Source organism: Mandrillus leucophaeus, unplaced genomic scaffold, assembly GCF_000951045.1.
Source record: "Mandrillus leucophaeus isolate KB7577 unplaced genomic scaffold, Mleu.le_1.0 Scaffold410, whole genome shotgun sequence".
NCBI classification, from domain to species: Eukaryota; Metazoa; Chordata; class Mammalia; order Primates; family Cercopithecidae; genus Mandrillus; species Mandrillus leucophaeus.
In genome coordinates this window covers 716,303-736,605 of record NW_012104366.1, presented here as the reverse complement: position 1 = coordinate 736,605, position 20,303 = coordinate 716,303, and the positions used below count along the sequence as shown (strand labels likewise).

The window sequence follows — 20,303 nt, the reverse complement described above, 5'->3', positions numbered from 1 at the left end:
TCTTTAAGGCTTTCATCTGTAATATCTGTTTGTACTTTAATTTTTAAAAGGAAAAGGGTTTTTTTTTTTAAATTTGTGGAAATATAATGAAAGGCAATTTATATTCAGTATACTTTATGAATTAATAGCTTACTTTGTACTATGGAGTATCTTTATGCTGTCAATTAGATTTCATTTAATAACCTTTGGGGAGTTGTATTAGACAAGATGGCTGTGTATAATTTGAGTTGAGAAACAGATTCACCTTCAGCCTAGAGCACAGATTGGCCTTGGAGTTAATTTAATTAATGAATTGTTCTTACCTGTTTCTGGGGGCAACTACTTAGCTGCCCCTATATGATTCTAGGATGATAAATAAAGGAACAGAGAGGCTGGGCATGGTGGCTCATGTCTGCAATCCCAGCACTTTGTGAGGCCAAGGTGGGCAGATCACCTGAGATCAGGAGTTTGAGACCAACCTGGCCAACATGGTGAAATCCTGCCTCTACTAAAAATTCAAAAGTTAGCCGGGCATGGTGGTAGGCACCTGTAGTCTCAGCCACTTGGGAGGCTGAAGCAGGAGAATCGCTTGAACCGGGAGACGGAGGTTGCAGTGAGCCGAGATCAAGTCACTGCACTCCAGCCTGGGTGACAAAGCGAGATTTTGAGACAAATCTCAAAAATAAATAAATAAATAAATAAATACACAAACCGTGACAGTATTGGGGGGCAGCATCATGATACGGGAGCAAAGCAGTCCTATGAACTGCTGTCTTCTCCCCTGGCTTAACATCATATGTTAAGTTGTTATAGCCAATGGGTTAAGTGAATGCAAGTTTTAAAATGTTGCAGGCAACCTTCATTCTCGTGACCTAGTGTTTCCAGAGAAGGCAGCCTGTTGGTCAGGGGGCTAATAGTTTAACCTCCCTTTTCATCTATTGGGAGGATCAATCTGAATAAGTGAGATGGGGAGAACTTGAGGTTGTATGTCAGACCCTTCTGAGCATTCTCTTTTTGAGCAGGCTGTCCTCAGTTTTCTACATGATCTGTACTTAACAGAGCATTTCTAACCTGTGATGGGAGGATGCAGGATCAATCCATGGGTGAAAGGACTATGTGAATAGATTGAATATAGAGGTAGAGTGATTAGAAAGCACACTTGGGTGTTGATTCAAGCTACAGTCTCCAGTATAGCTCCACTAATTCCACAGCTGATATTTTGATTTCCATCTTTCTGATTCCAGTGTCTTTTTGTTCTCATTTGGTTTTAGAACTCAGAGAAATTGACAAAGGAGTGATTATCATCCCTAATACTCCAGTAGTTGTGTTTAGGTCTGTTTATTTTATTTGTATTTTTGAGACAGGGTCTCCCTCTGTCACCCAGGCTGGAGTGCAGTGGCGTGATCTCGGCTCACTGCAGCCTCCACCTCCCAGGCTCAAGTGATCCTCTCACCTCAGCCTCCCAAGTAGCTGGGACTACAGACACCAACCACCACGCCCAGCTAATTTTTGTATTGTTTGTAGAGACAGGGTTTCTCCATGTTGCCCAGGCTGGTCTTGAACTCCTGGGCTCAAGTGAACCGCCCGCCTTGGCCTCCCAAAGTGCTGGAATTACACGCATGAGCCACCACGCCCAGCCTTGGCCTCACAAAGTGCTCAGATATAGAAGGTCTGTTTATAATGAATATTTATAGTTTAGTAGTATTTTTAACCTAATCTGAAAGTTAGCCTTTTATTTGGAGAGTACAAACCATTTACATTTATAGTCACAATTGATGTGTGTTTGACTGTTATTCTGTCAATATGATTTATGCTTTTACATGCCACTTAATGCATTTAAAGTCATTTTGGTCAAATAGGTCTAATTGGTGGCAAGTCTGTCCTGCTGATTAATTAATTCTGTGTGTGGTCCTTCACTGCCAAGCATTAAGGTCATTTGCTTGAATAACATCTTATAGGTGCTGTTCCAGAATTCAAAGAAGAGAAACCGCAGCCGCAACCAAAACCACGTTCTGGAGCTGTGGAAAAAACATTTAGAATTGTTAAGGATTCTCTCAGTGATGATATTGTTAAAGCCACTCAAGCAATCTATCTGTTTGAACTCTCCGGTAAGGACTGCATCTGGTAATCTGAAGTTTTTATGAAACAAAACGGGGTGTTTCCTTTGGAAGAAAATCAGCCTCCAACAGTGATGCCCTGGATAGTTGGCTGCATTCAAGACCCTTACTCTTGAATATAGACATTCAAGAACAGCACCTACAACTATTAATTTGTTTTTGTTGTTGTCTCTTTGAGATGGAGTCTTTGTCACCCAGGCTGGAGAGCAATGGCATGATCATGGCTCACTTCAGCCTCGACCTACTGGGCTCAAGTGATCCTCCGACTTCAGCCTCCCAATGATTTTTATTTCTAGATTAAGATCAGTGCGTACGGACACATGTAAAGTAAATTTTATTACAAATATTCCCAGTGTTATATAACTCTGGCATATTTGAGAGAAAATCCTGCTTAGAAGGGCATATGGATCATGACAGGTAATATGATACAGTAATTTATCAACTATAGGCACCTTGCCACTTTTATCTTTGACATTAACAGGTCAGTCTGAAAGCAGTCAGCTTTTTTTACGTTTCTGTTTTTTAAAATTTATTTTTTTTTTTGAGACGGAGTCTCGCTTTGTTGCCCAGGCTGGAGTGCAGTGGTGTGATCTGGGCTCACTGCAACCTCTGCCTCCTGGGTTCAAGCGATTCTCCTGCTTCTCAGCCTTCCAAGTAGCTGGGATTAAAGGCGCCCACCATCACACATGGCTATTTTTTGTATTTTTAGTAGAGGTGGGGTTTTGCCATGTTGCCCAGGCTGGTCTTAAACTCCTAGCCTCAAGCGATCCTCCTGCCTCAGCCTCCTCCCAAAGTGCTGAGATTGCACGTGTGAGCCATTGTGCCCGGATGATAGTTAGCTTTTAAAAACCAATTAATATTGTTCTTCTCCATATAAAATTTACCCATGTTAATAACAGTTTAAGAACTAGCTGCCAGGGATGGTGGCATGCAGCTGTAATTGCAGCTACTCAGGAGGCTGAGGCTGGAGGATCACTTGAGCCCAAGAGTTCAAGACTGTAGTACACTGTGATCGCATCTGTGAATAACCACTGCACTCCAGCCTGGACCACACAGTGAGACGCATCTCAAACAAATAAAAGTAAGAAACAGATAAAATTTATGTTACAAAAAAGCTACCTCACATTATACACAAACGTTTTTATTCTTCGTCCTCTCTGCTTTATCTTAATCCATCTTGCCTTCCTGTTCTTACTTCCTTGCCATCCTTGGGATCCATCATCCATGGCTTTAGTCACTCTCTTGCTTGTGTCCTAAACTTGCTGGACCCTTTGTGCTTGTGCCATCACCTGTCAAAAGACTAGTCCTGGCTGAGTCAAACTCTCTGGCTGCTCCACAGTTGCATCCAGGCTGCTAAGTTTTGAGGGAGGAAAGGAAAAAAAATCACACCGCCTGGGTGGATCTGTACCAGCAGAAATTGACTACTGCCCCACTTCAGCTGAGGTTTAAGCAACACTTCAGAATTCTGTATTTTCATGGTCAGCTTACTGCTGCATTTTCCACAGTGACTATTTTAAACTTTCTCAGTGTTCCTGAAATCTCCCATATTTCCCCTCACCTCTTCCCTGCCAGTGTCAGCAGATAATTCCACTTGCTCTTTGACAGAGGTAGAAGACTGCAGACATAAATTCCTTCAGCTTCCTGCCATCAGATATCAAATCAACCATGATAGGCATCATCCTCGCCTCCTTCCCTCTTAGTAGAATGGAGCTCAGCTCCCCATCAGTGCATCTCAAGCTCTAATGTCTATACCAAGTACCTGGGATCTTCCTAAGATGCAAAATAATGATTCAGTAGGTCTGGAGTGGAGTCTGAGATTCTGTATTTCTGACAGGTAATGACAGTATTGCAGTCCATGGATCATACTTGGAAGCAAAGTTCTAGATCCCATTTTCCCTGGCCTTCTCAAGAATTTTGTGTTGTTAATTGTACTTTGTCCTCAATCTGTTCATCTTGCAGCCTCCTTCCTAATGGTATTTTAATGTTCTCAATTCTTTTCTAACTTTAAAACAGAACCCAATGACAATAACAAACCACGCACCCCATCTTTTTTCTCCTTTTCAGAGCCAGACTGATTTTCATCTACAACTTACTCCCCTGAACACACCCTGCTGATACCATTTGTTTCCATTTCACAGAATTGGTTTTCACCAAGGTCCTTGATGACTTCCATGTCACCAGTGGGCATGTGTCATTCCTCCCTTGTGACCACACTGCAGCATTTGATATTGCTGACCACACTTTCCTTGTGGAAATGCTCCTTCCCCGGTCCTTCATTGTAACCTCCTTGCTTTCCTTCCCTGCCTGTGATCATAGCTTGTCAGTCTCCCTTGCTGGCTGCTTCTCCTCTGTCCTTCCCTTAAGCAGTGTTCTTCACGTCACTGTCTCAGCACTCTTGACACTCTACTTCTGACACTTTCTCTAGGAAACCCCAACCATTCACGTGGCTTCAGTGACCATATGAACCGATTGATTATGTGTCCCTGTTTCTAGCTTAGCCAGACTTCATCTGACATTTTCAGTTAACTATCACAAAGATGTCTCAGCCTGAAAATGTCCAAAACAACCATTCCCAGGACCTACCTTTGCAACCACCCATTAAATCTGCTGAGTGTCTGGCTTACTGTGTCTCTTGGGCGCTGTCAATCCACACCCTCTCTCTGCATGCTTCCTTGCCATGCCTCGAAAAATTGAGGAAATTCCTGGGTGGCTCATGCCTATTATCCCAGCACTTCGGGAGGCTGAGGTGGGCAGATCACCAGAGGTCAAGACCAGCTTGGCCAGCATGGCAAAACCTCATCTCTACTAAAAAATATAAAAATTAGCCGGGCTTGGTGGTGTGCGCCTGTAGTCCCAGCTACTTGGGAGGAGGCTGAGGCAGGAGAATTGCTTGAACACTGGAGACGGAGGTTGCAGTGAGCCCAGATCGCATCACTGCACTCCAGCCTGGGCAACAGAGCGAGACTCTGACTCAAAAAACGAAAGAAAGGAAAAAGAAAAATGGAGGAAATCAAGCACTTTCTGCTCAGATCCAGGCAAGTGGATGCCATATCTGTCAAGATCAAGAAAAATAAAGTTCACAGCAGCAGGATTATACTTTGGTTGTCACAGACAAAGAGAAGGCAGAGAAACTGAAGCAGTCCCTGCCCCCTGGTTTGACAGTGAAGGAGCTGAGATGAACCAGACATACTGGTTTGAGCTGTATTAAAATTTTAAACGATGCCTGTAATCCCAGCACTCTGGGAGGCCGATCACTTGAGCTCAGGAGTTTGAGACCAGGCTGGGTAACATAGTGAGACCCTGTCTCTACAAAAATAAAAATAAAAAATTAGCTGGACATGGTGATGTATGCCTGTAGTCCCAGCTACTTGGGAGACTGAGACAGGAAGGCTGCTTAAGCCCAGAAGGTCGAGGCTGCAGTGAGTGGTGATCATGCCACTTCCCTCTAGCCTGGGCAACACAGCAAGACCTGTCTTAAAAAATTAAAAATAAAGCAATCTGTTGTTCTTCAGTAGTCTTCTTCCACTTAAAAAACAAATCCACCCAAGCCAAGAACTAGCAGATCATTCCTATGTACCCTCCCCACCTTTTCCTCTTCATATGCAGTTACCTAGTCTTATGGTTCTGCCTTGAAATTCTCTCTCAAATGTACCCACTTTTCTCCATGCCTCTGCCACGCTCCCAGTCCAGGCATGCACCCTCAAGCTCCTGAACTATCCCAACACCATCCTTACTAGCCCTCTCCATTCTTTTGATTTCTCTCCATGTATTATCTACACTGCAGGTAGGGCCATACGCAAACCTTACCATATGACACATCCTGTAGGATGAAGTCATTCAATCTTTTACATGACTGGCTGTGCTCAGACCTAGACTGCCTCACAAGCTCATCCAACACCCATCTACCTTCTAGTACCACTGTGTTTTTTTCAGTTCCTCACATATGCTGCACTCTTGATTCTGGCTTTTCTGCATATGCTGTTCCCATTGCCTGAAATACTTTCCCTCTACCATGTCCATCCAGCTAATTCTTACTTAACTTTCAAATCTCAGCTTCAACTGAGCTTTCCTGACCCTTTTTGAAAATTTAATTTTGCATTGCAGTAAAAGATACATAAAATTGTAACCATTTCTTTTGTTCTTTTTTTTTCTTTTGAGACGGAGTTTCACTCTTGTTGCCCAAGCTGGAGTGCAATGGCGTGATCTTGGCTTACTGCAACCTCTGCCTCCCGGGTTCAAACAATTTTCTTGCCTCAGCCTCCCAAGTAGCTGGGATTACAGGTGCTCCCCACCACACCTGGCTAATTTTTTGTATTGTTAGTAGAAACAGGGTTTCACCATGTTGGCCAGGCTGGTCTCGAACTCCTGACCTCAGGTGATCTGCCCACTTTGGCCTCCCAAAGTGCTAGGATTACAGGTGTGAGTCACCATGCCCGGCCTATTTTAACCACTTCTAAGTGTACAGCTTAGTAGCATTAAATGCATTCACATTGTTTTATAACAGTCATCACCAGCCAGGTGCAGTGGCTCACGCCTGTAATCCCAGCACTTTGAGAGGCTGAGGCAGGCGGATCACCAGGTCAGGAGATCGAGACCATCCTGGCTAACACGGTGAAAACCCGTCTCTACAAAAAATACAAAAAATTAGCTGGGCACAGTGGCAGGCGCCTGTAGTCCCAGCTACTTGGGAGGCTGGGGCAGGAGAATGACGTGAACCCAGGAGGCGGAGCTTGCAGTGAGCCGAGATTGAGCCACTGCACTCCAGCCTGGGTGACAGAGCAAGACTCCATCTCCAAAAAAGAAAAAAAGGAAACAAAACAAAACAAAAAACAATCATCACCATCTATCTCCAGAACTTTTTCATCATTCCAAGTGAAACTCTATACCTATTAAACAGTAACTCCCATTCCCCCATCCCCCAGTCCCTAGGAACCACTATTCTACTTTCTGTCTTTATGAGTTTTCTTACTCCGGGTATTTTGACTCTTTAATATGCTCCCACATCACCCTCTACTTCCTCTTTTGTGAGTAGAACCATTTTTTTTTTTTTTTTTTTTTTAATTGAAGAGTCTTCAGAGCCTAGCAGAGTACCTGGACATGCTTAATAAATATTTGCTGAATTTGACTGATGGAGGTCTGGGGATTTTAACTTGGGAAACAGCATTTTGTAAGATTATTCTAATTGAAGTAATTATTAAATTTAAGAAGAACAGGGCTCCTATAACATTGATTTCCATATGTTTATCTCTCTAGGTGAAGATGGTGGCACGTGGTTTCTTGATCTGAAAAGCAAGGGTGGGAATGTCGGATATGGAGAGCCTTCTGATCAGGCAGATGTGGTGATGAGTATGTCTACTGATGACTTTGTAAAAATGTTTTCAGGTGAGTTTTCCAGTTTATTAGTTTACCTTATTGTTCAGCGAAAATTTAGTTCTGACATTTTGCTTTATCCGTTCCCAAATAATCAAGACTTGTAGATGTTGGCAGCAGTGGAATCTTAGTTTTGGGAAGGCTGTTCTTACTGTTGCCTCTATTGCCACTTCTCCCTCCTCTCACAGGTGGAAGGCAGATGTCAGAATCATTTTCTTCCATTACTGAGAAGCCAGTAATGTTGGGAACAGAGAGATAATTCAAAGGGACTCCTGAGTGGGCTTCAACATATTAGCTGGCCTAAGGTATTATGTTTCCAATAACACCCCAGTCACTGGAGGCACTGAACTCAGTAGCAGCAATTCGCTTATCAAGAGTAAGGTCGTGCTTCCATCCTGCCAGCTGTTTGAATAGGAAACACATACCAGCCCTCGGCCATGGCCTAGTAACCCTGCTTTCTGTGGAGTCCCAAACCCAGAGAACCTTTTGTGTGATTTTTCTATTCTGTCCATTTACCTCTAACTGTGCCAGAAAATTAAGGATAATTTTCTCTTTTCTACTCTTAGAAAACTACTCCAAATGATAAGTTAATTAACTCAAATTCTAAAAAACTAGAAGCAGCACTTGAAACTAAGCATAACATTCTGATCTAAAGAGTCTTTCATGGAATGAATTATAAATGTTATTCAGACTTCGTTCTGTTTTAATCTTTCTAAACAGGAACATGGTGTATTCTGTGCCCTCTAAGTCTTTCTTTCCAGTTCTAATTCAGGATGCTAATTGCCTACATTCCATCTGAGCCAATCTGTATACAGTGTACTAATGATCAACATTTCTTCAACTTTTCCCTTTTTTTAAAGTAGTGTTAAATGTTCATATGAAAATTAGAAAAGATAGGCCAGGCATGGTGGCTCATGCCTGTAATCCCAACACTTTGGGAGGCCAAGGTGGGAGGATCACTTGCGCCCAGGAGTTTGAGACCAGCCTGGGCAACATGGGGAAACCATGTCTCTACAGAAAATACAAAAATTGGTTGGGTGTGCTGGTGCGCACCTGTAGTCCCCAGCTACTCCAGTGGTTAAGGTAGGAGGATTGCCTGAGCCCAGGAGGTGGAGGCTGCAGTAAGTTGAGATAAGACCACTGCACTCCAGCCTGGGCGGCAGAATGAGACCCTGTCTCAAAAAAAGAGAAAGTATACCTAAGAAAAAAGAAAATAAAATTATTTTTACCATACCACTGAAAGATGACCATAATATACATATGTATGATGCTAAACCATAACCAAACCAAAATATGGTTTAGCATCTATATATGTATATTATGCTCATCTTATTATGGCTTGCATAATTTGGTTTAGTATCATACATATGTGTATTTGTGTGTGTGAGTGTATATAAATATACATGTGTGCTTATAAAAACAGGATCATACCATTACTACTGTTTGGCAATCTTTTTCACTTAATACACTATAACATCTTTTCAATGTTTATCAGTGGTTTTCCCTTTAAGGATTTTTTTTTTTTTTTTTTTTTTTTTGAGATGTAGTTTAGCTCTTGTTGCCCAGGCTGGAGTGCAATGGTGCAACCTTGGCTCACTGAAACCTCTGCCTCCAGGTTCAAGTGATTCTTCTGCCTCAGCCTCCAGAGTTGCTGGGATTACAGGTGCCCACCACCATGCCTGGCTAATTTTTTGTATTTGTAGTAAAGACAGGGTTTCACCATGTTGGCCAGGCTGGTCTCAAATTCCTGACCTCAGGTGATCCACTCACCTTGGCCTCCCCAAGTGCTGGCATTACAAGCGTGAGCCACCATGCCTGGCCCCTTTAATGATTTTTAATAGTTTAGTGTTTCAACAACTATCTCTCCATAGAGCTTAAACACAGTTCTTTGGACACATTTAATAAATGCTCAATGAATTGGTGAACTGGTTTCTTATAAGTATTGAACATGAAGACCATTTAAAATAAAAATTTATTGTCAACTTCTAAATGGAAATAACAGTAATTATGTATGATTTATTTATTATATGATTGCTATAGGTTAAGCAATACTCCCAACAGTCCTTTCCAATAAAATATGTTCTCCATTTTATAGCAGTAAGTACTGAGGCTTTGATAAATTAAATAATAAGCCCAAGGTCAGCTGATGAATGAGAAAATAGAGCTAGGATTTGAATCCAAGCTAACTCCAAAGCTTATGCTAGTCTGCCCTCCAAAGGTGAAGAAATCAAGTGACTTCTTTCTTTAATTTACATTTCACTTATGTAGCATACACTTGAAATAAAAGGCTTTTTATTGGTATCTTTCTTTGAATGTGGTCTTGAGTTCACTGGATGAGGTCCGTCAGTTATATGAATTATTTAAAAAAAACAGTTATTCTTATCAAGTATATTTTATAGGTATGGTTTAGATCGGGAGCAAGTGAGTTTGCTTGTGCTTCTTATGTCCTTTTATTCTGTTTTTCCCGTCTGCTTTCCTCTAAATGGGCACAATTTAGACTTTATATCCTAAGAATTCTCTTTGATGAAACCATAGCCATTTCTATGCCTAGTTTATATAGTGGATACATCATAAATATAAAATTTAGGCCAGGCATGGTGGCTCATGCCTGTAATCCCAGCACTTTGGGAGGCCAAGGCAGATGGATGCCTTGAGGTCAGGAGTTTGAGACCAGCCTGGCCTACAGGGCGAAACCCTGTCTCTACCAAAAATACAAAAATTAGCCGGGTGTGGTGGCACATGCCTGTAACTCCAGCTCCTTGGGAGGCTGAGGCACAAGAATAGGCTGAACCTTGGAAGCAGAGGTTGCAGTGAGCTGAGATCAAGCCACTGCACTCCAGCCTGGGTGACTGACTGACACTCTGTCTCAAAAAAAAAAAAAAAAAAAAGCAACTAGTAACCAACTAATCGGAATCTCTCCTTTTGGCCAATAGAGGCCACTATATGGTGGAGCAGTATGATAGAAATAAAGTAAATTGAGCAGTATTACTTTACTTGAGGAGGGGTGTGTGTGTGTGTGTGTGTGTGTGTGTATAAAACATTGAGCTTACTAGCTTTTTAAAAAATCTTTTGTTAAAACAGTATTGTTGAGGTCTAATTCACATGCAATAAAATTTACCATCCTAAGTATAAATGATTTTTAATAAATTTATAGTTGCACAGCCATAACTACAGTCCAGTTATGGACTGTATGTTATGAGAACATTTCATCACACCAAAAAATTCTCTCATGTCTCTTTGCAGTCGATCCTATTTCCACTCCCAACCCCCTAGCCAGCCAAATACTAATTTCCTCTCTGTCTCTATAAATTTGCTATTTCTGGACATTTTATATATATGGAATAAAACAGTGTATAGTCTTTTGCATCTAGGTCCTTTTACTTAGCATAGGCTTTTGATATTCATTCATATATATGTTGTAGCTGGTATCAGTAGTTCGGTTCCTTTTTATTGCTGAATAGTATTCCATTGTATGGATATACCACATGTTGTTTATTCACTCACCAGCTGATGGACACTTGGATTGTTTCAAGTTTTTGGCTATTATGAATATTGCTGCTATGAACATTCTCATACATGTATCAGTATGGATATTTGTTTTCATTTTTCTTGGGTAGATTTTTAAGAATGGAATTGCTAGGTCATATGGTAAGTTGACATTTAACTTTTTTTTTTTTTCACTTAAAATAAAATAGAGATAGGGTCTCGCTTTGTTACCCAGGCTGGTCTTGAACTTTTGGGCTAAAGCGATCCTCCCACCTCAGCTTTCCAAAGTCCTGGGATTACAGGTGAGAACCACTGTAAGCCAATATTTAACTTTGTAAGAACCTACCAAACTATTTGCTACAGTGCCTATACCATTTTTATAGTCCCATCAGCAGTGTATTAAGGTTTCATTTTCTCTACCTACTCACCAACACTTGTTGTCTTTTAAAAACATTTTTTTTAACTGCTCCTTGCAGAGCAGGGTCAACTCATAGGCAGTACACCCAGAGTTGGCTTGTTGTCTTTTTTATTATAGCCATTCTAGTAGGCGTGTAGTGGTATCTCATATGTTTGTTTATGTGTTTGTTTATTTTTTGAGACAGAGTCTTGCTCTGTCTCCCAGGCTGGAGTGCAGTGGCATGATCTTGGCTCGCTGCAACCTCCACCTCCTGGGTTCAAGCAATTCTCATGCCTCAGCCTCCCAAGAAGCTGGGATTACAGGCATGCACTACCACACCTAGGTAATTTTTGTATTTTTACTAGAGATGGGGTTTCACCATGTTGGCCAGGCTGCTCTCAAACTCCTGGCCTCAAGTGATCCACCCATCTCAGCCTCCCGAAGCGCTGGGATTATAGGCACGAGCCACCGTGCCTAGTGTTGTTTTAATTTGCATTTTCTTACTGATAATGATGTTAAACATATTTTCATGTGTTTAATAGCTATTTATATTGGGTGAATTGTCTATTCAGTCTTTGCTCATTTTAAAACTGAGTTGTCAGCCAGGCATGGTGGCTCATGCCTATACTTTCAACACTTTGGGGGGCCAAAGAAAGAGGATACTTGAGGCCAGGAGTATGAGACCAGCCTGAATAACATAGTGAGGCCCTGCTTCTAAACACACACACACACACACACACACACACAAAATAAAGTAAAATTGAGTCATCTTTTTAATATTGAGTTGTAAGATTCTTTATAAATTCTGGATGCATGTTCTTTATTGGATATGTGATTTGCAAATATTTTCTCCCAGTATGTGGCTTCTCTTTCCATTTTCTTAATAGTATATTTTGTATTACAAAAGTTTTTTGTTTTGATCAAGTTTAATCTATTATTTTTTCCTCTTATGGTTCATGCTTTTCCCACTAAATATTTTATTCTTTTTTACTATTGTGAATGAAATTATTGTTGTTAGTTTATTCCAAATTGCCTGTTTCTGGTATATAGACCTATACTTAATTTTTGTGTTTTGATTTTGTATCATTTGAATTAATTAGTGAAGCCATTTTGTAGCTGGGATTTTTTTGTAGGAATATTTTAAATTAACAATTCAATTTCTTGTTGTATGTCAATAGCTTTTTAAAAACAGCTTTATTGAGATATAATTCATATACCATACAGTTCACCCATTTAAAGTGTATTTTATTTTTTGAGACAGAGTCTCACTCTGTCAGCCCAGCTGGAGTGCAGTGGCGCAATCTTGGCTCACTGCAACATCTGCCTCCTGGGTTCAAGCAATTCTCCTGCCTTAGTCTCCCAGGTAGCTGAGATTACAGGAGCTCACTACCATGCCTGGCTAATTCTTGTATTTTTAGTAGAGACAGAATTTCACCAGGTTGGCCAGACTGGTCTCGAACTCCTGACCTCAGGCAATCTGCCTGCCTCGGCCTGCCAAAGTGCTGGGATTACAGGCGTGAGCCACCGCGCCTGGCCGCAATCGGCCGCAATTAGTCATTTTAAAGTGTACAGTTCAGTGACATTTAACATTCACAATGCTGTGCAAACACCACTTCTCCCTGGTTTCAAAATTTTTTCATCACTGCAGAAGAATACCTGTACCACATGTAAGTAAGCACTTCTCATTCTCACCTCCCCTGGCAACCACTAATCTGCTTTTTCTCTATTGATTTGCATATTCTGAATATTTTAAATAAATGGAATCATACAATATGTGATTTTTTGCATCTGACTTATTTTACTTAGTATAATGTTTTTGAGGTTCATCCAAGCTGTAGCATGTATCAGTACCTCATTTCTTTTTATGGCCGAATATTATTCCATTATATGGATTTGCCACAATTCATTTACCCATTTATCTTCTGATGGACAGGTAGGTTATTTCTGCTGTCTGGCTATTATGAATAATGCTTCAATAAACATTCATATACAAGTTTCTGTGTGGATATATGTTTTCCTTTCTCTTGGCTATCTACATGGGAGTAGAATTTCTAGGTCATAATATATGTTTAACTTCTCAAAGAATTGCCAAAAGGTGTTTCATAGTGGCTGCATCATTTACATTCCCACCACCAATGTACAAGGATTTCTATTTTTCCATATCCTAGCCCTTACCAACACTTCTTTTCTGGGTTTTTTTAGTATTTTGTTTTTTCATTATTGCCACCCTAGTGGATGTGAAATGGCATCTTGTTGTTTTGATTTGCATTTCTCTAATGACAAATGATATACATTTTTTCATGTGCTTATGGATCAAAGGTATTTCCTTGGAGAAATGTCCATTCAAGTCCTTTGCCATTTCAAAATTTGGTTATTTGTCTTTTATTATTCAGTTTTAAGAAATTATGGCCAGGCGCAGTGGCTCACACCTGTAATCCTAGCACTTTGGGAGGCCGAGGAGGGCAGATCACTTGAGGTCAGGAGTTCGAGACCAGCCTGGCCAACATGGTGAAACCCTGTCTCTACTAAAAATACAAAAATTAGCCAGGTATGGTGGCAGGCGCCTGTAATCCCATCTACTTAGGAAGCTGAGGCAGGAGAATTGCTTGAACCCAGGAGGCGGAGGTTGCAGTGAGCCAAGATCATGCCACTGCACTCTAGTCTGGGTGACAGAGAGACTCTTGTCTCAAAAAAAAAAAAAAAAAGAAAAATTCTTCATATATTTTCAGTTACGTTTCATCAGGAACATGATTTACAAATGCTTTTTCACATTTTTTGTGGGTTGTCTTTCACTTTCTTGATGATATATTTTGAAGCACATATGTTTTTAGTTTTAACATTCAACCTATGTTTTTTGGTTTTTACTTCCAGTGTCATATCTAAGAATCATTTGCCAAATCAAGGTCAGGAAGCTTTATCCCTATATTTTCTTCTAAGAGTTTTGAGTTTTACCTCTTACATTTAGGTTTATGATTCATTTTAAGTTAATTTTTGTAGATAGTAGGAGAGTCCAACTTCTTTCTTTTGTATGTGGATATCCAGTTATCCCAGCACCATTTGTGGAATAGACTGTTTTTTCCTGTGTTAAATGGTCTTGGCACCCTTGTTGAAGATCAGTTGACTACAGACACATGGGTTTAAACCCATAGATGTATAGGTACAGTTGATTACAGAATTACCAAATAACAATTTCTACTTGTAAATCTATACTCAAAAGAATTGAAAACAGGCACTCAAACAAATAAATGTACATGCATATTCACAGCAGCGCTATTCACAATAGGCAAAAGACGGAAACAACCCAAATGTCCATTAAGGGATACATGGATAAACAAAGAGTGGTATATACATACGATGAAATAGTAGTCAGCCATAAAAAGGAATGAAGTACTGACACATGCTATACCATGGGACATTATGCTAAATGAAAAAAGCCAGACACCAAAGATCACATACTGTCGAAATCCTTTTATATTAAATATCTAGAATGGGTGCATCCATAGACACAGAGAGCTGTTGGTGGTTGCCAGAGTCTGGAGGCAGGGGGAACTGCTAATGCTGAATCCCTGAGGGTTTCATTTTGGGATGATGAAAATGGGTTGAAACTAGATAGATACCACATGTGTTGCGTGGTGGTACATAACATTGTGGCTGGACTTAAATGCCACTGAATTATTTCTCTTCCTTTTCTTATAAGGGCACTAATCCCATCATTCTGGCTCCATCCTCATGATTTCACCTAAACCAAATTATTTTCCCAACGCCCCACTTCCTGAGACCATCCCACCGAGGGCAAGAGCTTCAAGATATGAAGTTTGTGGGGAATGCCAACATTCAGTCCATGACACTAAGCAGAGTCTTCCTGTACTCTTCCCACAGCTTCCTGATGCAGTTTTCTACATTGTCAAATGTATCAGCTCATGTCAGTCCATTTTTTCCCTGGAGCCCTTTGTCTTCATGTTATAATCCAGACCTGAAGCTCATTAAGCCTGCTACACAGCTGTTGTCCTAGAAATTTAACTCTCTCCTGCATTGAATCTCCTGTTTCCTGGATCCCATGTCTTCTTTCTTCCTTTACATCTTCATTTTGGTGGCACACATTCTCCAGTAGTTTCATGAGAAAGGATACCTTAGAGAAAATTTTTGTGTGTATCTGAAACCACTATTATTCTACCAACTCTCTTGATTGTTTGGGTAGAGATTTCTGGGTTGCAATTCATTTTCCCTCAGAATTTTGAGGCCATTGCTTTATCATCTTAAGATTATCGTTGAGAATTTGATGTTGTTGTTCTTAATCTTTTCTATCTACCCTTGTCCTTTCTGAAAGTTTTTGAAATCAGAGACATCTTTCTCTGTGGTGGTCTCATATTTCACAGTGATAAAAGGTAAATGTCTTCTGTCATTTTTTCAGCCCCTTGAAAAGTTCTTACGTTATTTCTTTGATAGTTCTCTCAGTTTTCTCTCTTCTGACTTTCTGGAGAAAAGATCATCTGATTTAATCATGCATTTCTCCTATTGCACATGTATTTGTATAATTCTTTTCACCTTCTAGGAGATCGACTCACCTTCTTTTTCCTTTCTATTGCATTTTAATTTTGTTGAGTAAAATTTTAATTTCTAAGAGCTCATCTTGTTTTCTTCCTCCTCGTCAATCCAACCCATCCCCCGTCTTTCCCTGGTATCGCTGCCTTTCCCCCTTTCCCTTTTTCTGCCCCTCCTTCCTCTTTATCCCCTCTTCTTTTCATCTCTCCTTCCTGTGCTCCTCCTCTTCCCTCTCTCTCCGCCTGCATCCTGTTCTCCATCCCTTGCTGTATTATTTTCTTTTATCTCTGAGGGCAGAGATTATGGAATTTTTAATTTGTTCTCCATTTACTCTATTTTAGTTATCTTTCGTCTGAGCCTGCATTCTGTTTCCTCCAAGTTGCTCTTATCTATGTTTTGGTTTTGGTTATATTTGATGTCCATTCATCTCTATGGGCAAGGCTTTGCAAAGCTGATTGGAAGATGTGTGTGAGTGGGGTGGGTGGAATGGTAGGCTTCACTGTAGAATAACAGAGCATGATCCAGTTGATTTAGCTGAAGGACACCCAGATGTCTGTGTTTTTTGAGGGGCTGTTCTGTTCCTTCAATAATAAAGATCCTTCAGTATCCTCCATGTAAATAAAAGTTGCCCTTCATTTATTATTTGCTAGTATTGGGATTTAAACATCACATTGCCTTAAAGTAGGACACAGCTCAGTTTATTCATTAAAAGAGTTGGACTTGATCCTTTCTACCTTATAATAACTCTATGAGGCTTTGCTACAACCTCTATTTGGAATAATTTAAAGGCATTTAATAGCTTAATATAATATATATATAATACATTAACTCATATACTTTCTCTACAAAGAACCTGTGTGGGGCACAGTGGTGGGGAGGGTGGCTACTAATATACCAAACACATTTTGTGCCTTCTAGGAGATCTGTCATCTATATCAATTAGCATAATGTAAGACAAAATCATAAATGAGGCTGGGCCAGATGGCTCACATCTGTAATCCCAGCACTCTGGGAGGCAGGTGGATCACTTGAGACCAGCCTGGGCAACATAGCAAAACCTCATCTCTACAAAAAATTAGCCCTGCATGGTGTTGCACGCCTGTAGTCCAGCTACTCAGGAGGCTGAGGTAGGAGGTTCGGCTGAACCTGGGAAGTCGAGGCTGCAGTAAGCAATGATCACACCACTGTACTCCAGCCTGGGAGACAGAGTGAGACCCTGTCTCAAAAAAAAAAAAAAAAGAAAAGGAAAAAAAAAAGTCATAAATGAAAGGCAGACATACCTGGCTTTGAATTGCAGCACTGCCTCATACAAGCTGTGTGACCTTGGGCAAGTCAAAATCCTTTTTGAGTCTGTTTCCTCATTAATTCCACTATGTGACAGACCCCGTACTGACACTGGAATAAGAGTAGCAGATAACAAATGTACTTCTCTCCATGGAGCTCATATTTATTACATGTTGTTACTAGCTACAATTCTATTTTAATGCTCACATTTTTTATACCCTGGCATTTGTGGTTAAAGTAATGCTAACACATATTTTGTGTCCATACACTATACTTTTAATGATCATTTCTTAAGAATATTTTGTTCATTTACACTGTTTGGTTTTTTTAACTTAAACTTGAAATGTTAAAAGTTTAATGAACTATCATAAGTTGGAAAATTAACTAAAATAGACAGTATTTGTTTAGCAGAATTCATTAGAGGGCCGTGTATCCTTTAGTGTATAAAAATCTTTTTAGTGTAAAAATATTTGCTCTAATCTTTTGCTGATTGTGGTTTTTATGCTAGCTCTTATAGGATATTGTTAACATCTAAGTCTAGGAATTGGGATTCCCAAGATACTGATATAAAATGCTGTAACAGAAATTTCTGTGCTTCTGAGATTTATAGAACTCGAGATTCTTTTAGAATGAGTGTTCTTAAAGCAGTATATCCCTAAGGGCATTCATGGTTGCTTTTCTCTCTTCTCCTTTTCTCATTTTAGGGAAACTAAAACCAACAATGGCATTCATGTCAGGAAAATTGAAGATTAAAGGTAACATGGCCCTAGCAATCAAATTGGAGAAGCTAATGAATCAGATGAATGCCAGACTGTGAAGGAAAAGATTAAAAAAAAAAAAAAATATCGACTGCTATGCTCAAAAAGTAAAAAAAGCTCAACAGTTAAAATCTAATGTTTGTTTTCTTCCCTGTTGTGTTATAAGGATATGCACGTTTGTTCTGGAAAAAATAGAATTTGTCTCTAAAAGACCTGAAATTGTAATTAAAACAGCAAGCTAATCAAACATAAGCTTCATTAAGTGGGATTCTAAGACATTATGTGTTTTTATATTTCAAGGGTTTAACCCTTTGAGCCTTACATCTCACTCACTGTCTTTCTCCAAGAAAAGTATTTTGGGCAGCCAGTCAGATCAAGCAGTAAAATTAGCTCTTTGTCATGTAAAATGAAGCTAGTCTGTTTTAAAATTTTTAGTTTTGGATTGTATACTAATGAAAATTTTAATGATGTATTTGATTTTTATATACTTATTTTAAAGAAAATCGTATATAGTGCATTTAACAAAAATCACAAAAAACAAATTAACTACTACTGGTGAGGACTAAATGAAACAATTCATTTTTCATTTTGATAACTAGCTTTCCAGGTAGACTTAGCCATAGGAAAATATTACTAATGTAATTTAACAAATTGCAGTATGTATTCCATGTAAAAATATGTTTAAATTGTCCTAAAACAAAATAATTTTCTCCCTAGGAGTATGCATTTGGCTACCATGTTTTGAAACAGGAACCTTAGGATAGGGCATTGGTATGGGCTGAATTGTGTAACCCCCAATTCCTTCGTTGAAGTCCTACCTCCCATTTCTATTTGGAGATGAGGTCTTTAAAGAGGTGACTGAGTTCAAAGGAGGCTGTTAGTCTAATCCAACACGGTGTCCTTTGGACATAAGAGATACCAGCGATGCGTGCACAGAACAAGGACCAGGAGAGGACACAATGAGAAGGCAGCTATCTGCAAGCAAAGAGAGAGGCCTCAGAAGAAACAAAATCACCAGCACCTTGATCTTTGACTTCTAATCTCCAGAATAGTGAGAAATAAATTTCTGTTGTTAAGCCGTCCACTGTGGGAGGCCAAGGCAGGAGGATTGCTTGAGGCCAGGAGTTCAAGGCCAGCCTGGGCAACATAGTAAGACCCTATCTCTACCCACCAAATAAGTTAATTTAAAAAGCCACTCAATCTGTGGGTTTTTTTTTATGGCAGCCCTCGCAAGCTGATACAGTGGTTTGAGAGGCTGGGAGGGTTGAGGGGAAGATAAACTTTAAAAAAGCTCTTATCTTTCATTTCAATCAGTTAAAAATACTTGCTCAGCGTAACAATTTTGCTTCTCATCTTCCACTCTAATATTATTGTGCCATTAAGCAATTCAGCTAATCCTGACATTTCTTAGAATCATAATGTCAGGAGCATTTAATCTGTATTTTACAAGTTAGGAAGCAGAGGATCAGAGATGGGAAAGGAGTAGCCCAAGGCCAAAATTAACAAGCCCTATCTAACAAAAACTTTCCAATACATTTATGTTGAATGGAACTCCAAGATCTCACCTCTCCATCCAGGAATGGAGTACGTGTAATCAAAGTGAACTTAAAAATAGGACAGTTTCAACAAGTCCAGAGATTCACTGCAACTGATCAAAGGGAGTCCAGTCAACATGAGCCAGCGTGATGATGACGAGGAAGCCCCCTCTGCTTTAATCCACACAAGGAACGTAACCTGAAGTAACCTGATGTGAACCAATCTGCTACTTCTACTATGCTGTTTCCTTGTTCCTGCTAGTGCTGCCTTACAAATGCAGACCGTTCTGTCACACCTGGTGGAGCTTCTGTTTATTTTGTAGGCTGGATGCTACCCGGTTCATGAATCGCTAATAAAAGCCAATTAGATCTTTACAATTTAATTTGTTGAGATTTTATTCTTTGACATTCTTTAAGGTTTGGGAAAATGAGAAGTAGAAAATACCGTGAGGCAGCAATCTCTGGGTTCTGGTCATTAAAACATGAATTTGCTAATTATACCCATTCCAACAGGGGGATTGAGTCAAGGGACCTTGCCGTTTTCTTGACTGACCTGCTTGATTATTGCCCTAAGTGATTGTTAGTTAGGTTGCCCATCGGAATCTCTGCCTTCTGGCTTTAAAATTTTTTCCAAATTGGAGTAAATTGAGCTGACTGGTTTTAAGCTTGTAATGTTAGGGGACCAGCAATGAGTTCCTCTGATCCATCCAATCATTAGATTACACCTTTGTTTTAAACCCATCACAGTCTACTATTCATCCCTTTTTTAAATAACCATTTAAAAATTTTCTATCCTGAATTGCATTTTGAAAGGGATGGTTCCTAGGTAACACAA

The 20,303-nt window shown here is 39.9% G+C and overlaps 1 protein-coding gene and 1 pseudogene across 1 annotated transcript in view; both read left to right on the top strand.

Annotated features, from left to right (window-relative positions):
* The window catches only part of HSDL2 (hydroxysteroid dehydrogenase like 2), an 84,881-nt gene extending 65,038 nt beyond the window's left edge, over positions 1 to 19,843 (top strand). The window contains exons 7-9 of the mRNA XM_011992450.1: positions 1,938 to 2,087; positions 7,350 to 7,478; positions 17,880 to 19,843. Coding sequence (XP_011847840.1) covers positions 1,938 to 2,087; positions 7,350 to 7,478; positions 17,880 to 17,992 — 392 coding nt within the window. The 3' untranslated portion in view covers positions 17,993 to 19,843. The remainder of the gene's footprint in view (positions 1 to 1,937; positions 2,088 to 7,349; positions 7,479 to 17,879) is intronic.
* On the top strand, positions 2,500 to 5,275 carry LOC105548441 (annotated as a pseudogene).
* Positions 19,844 to 20,303: the final 460 nt, after the last annotated feature.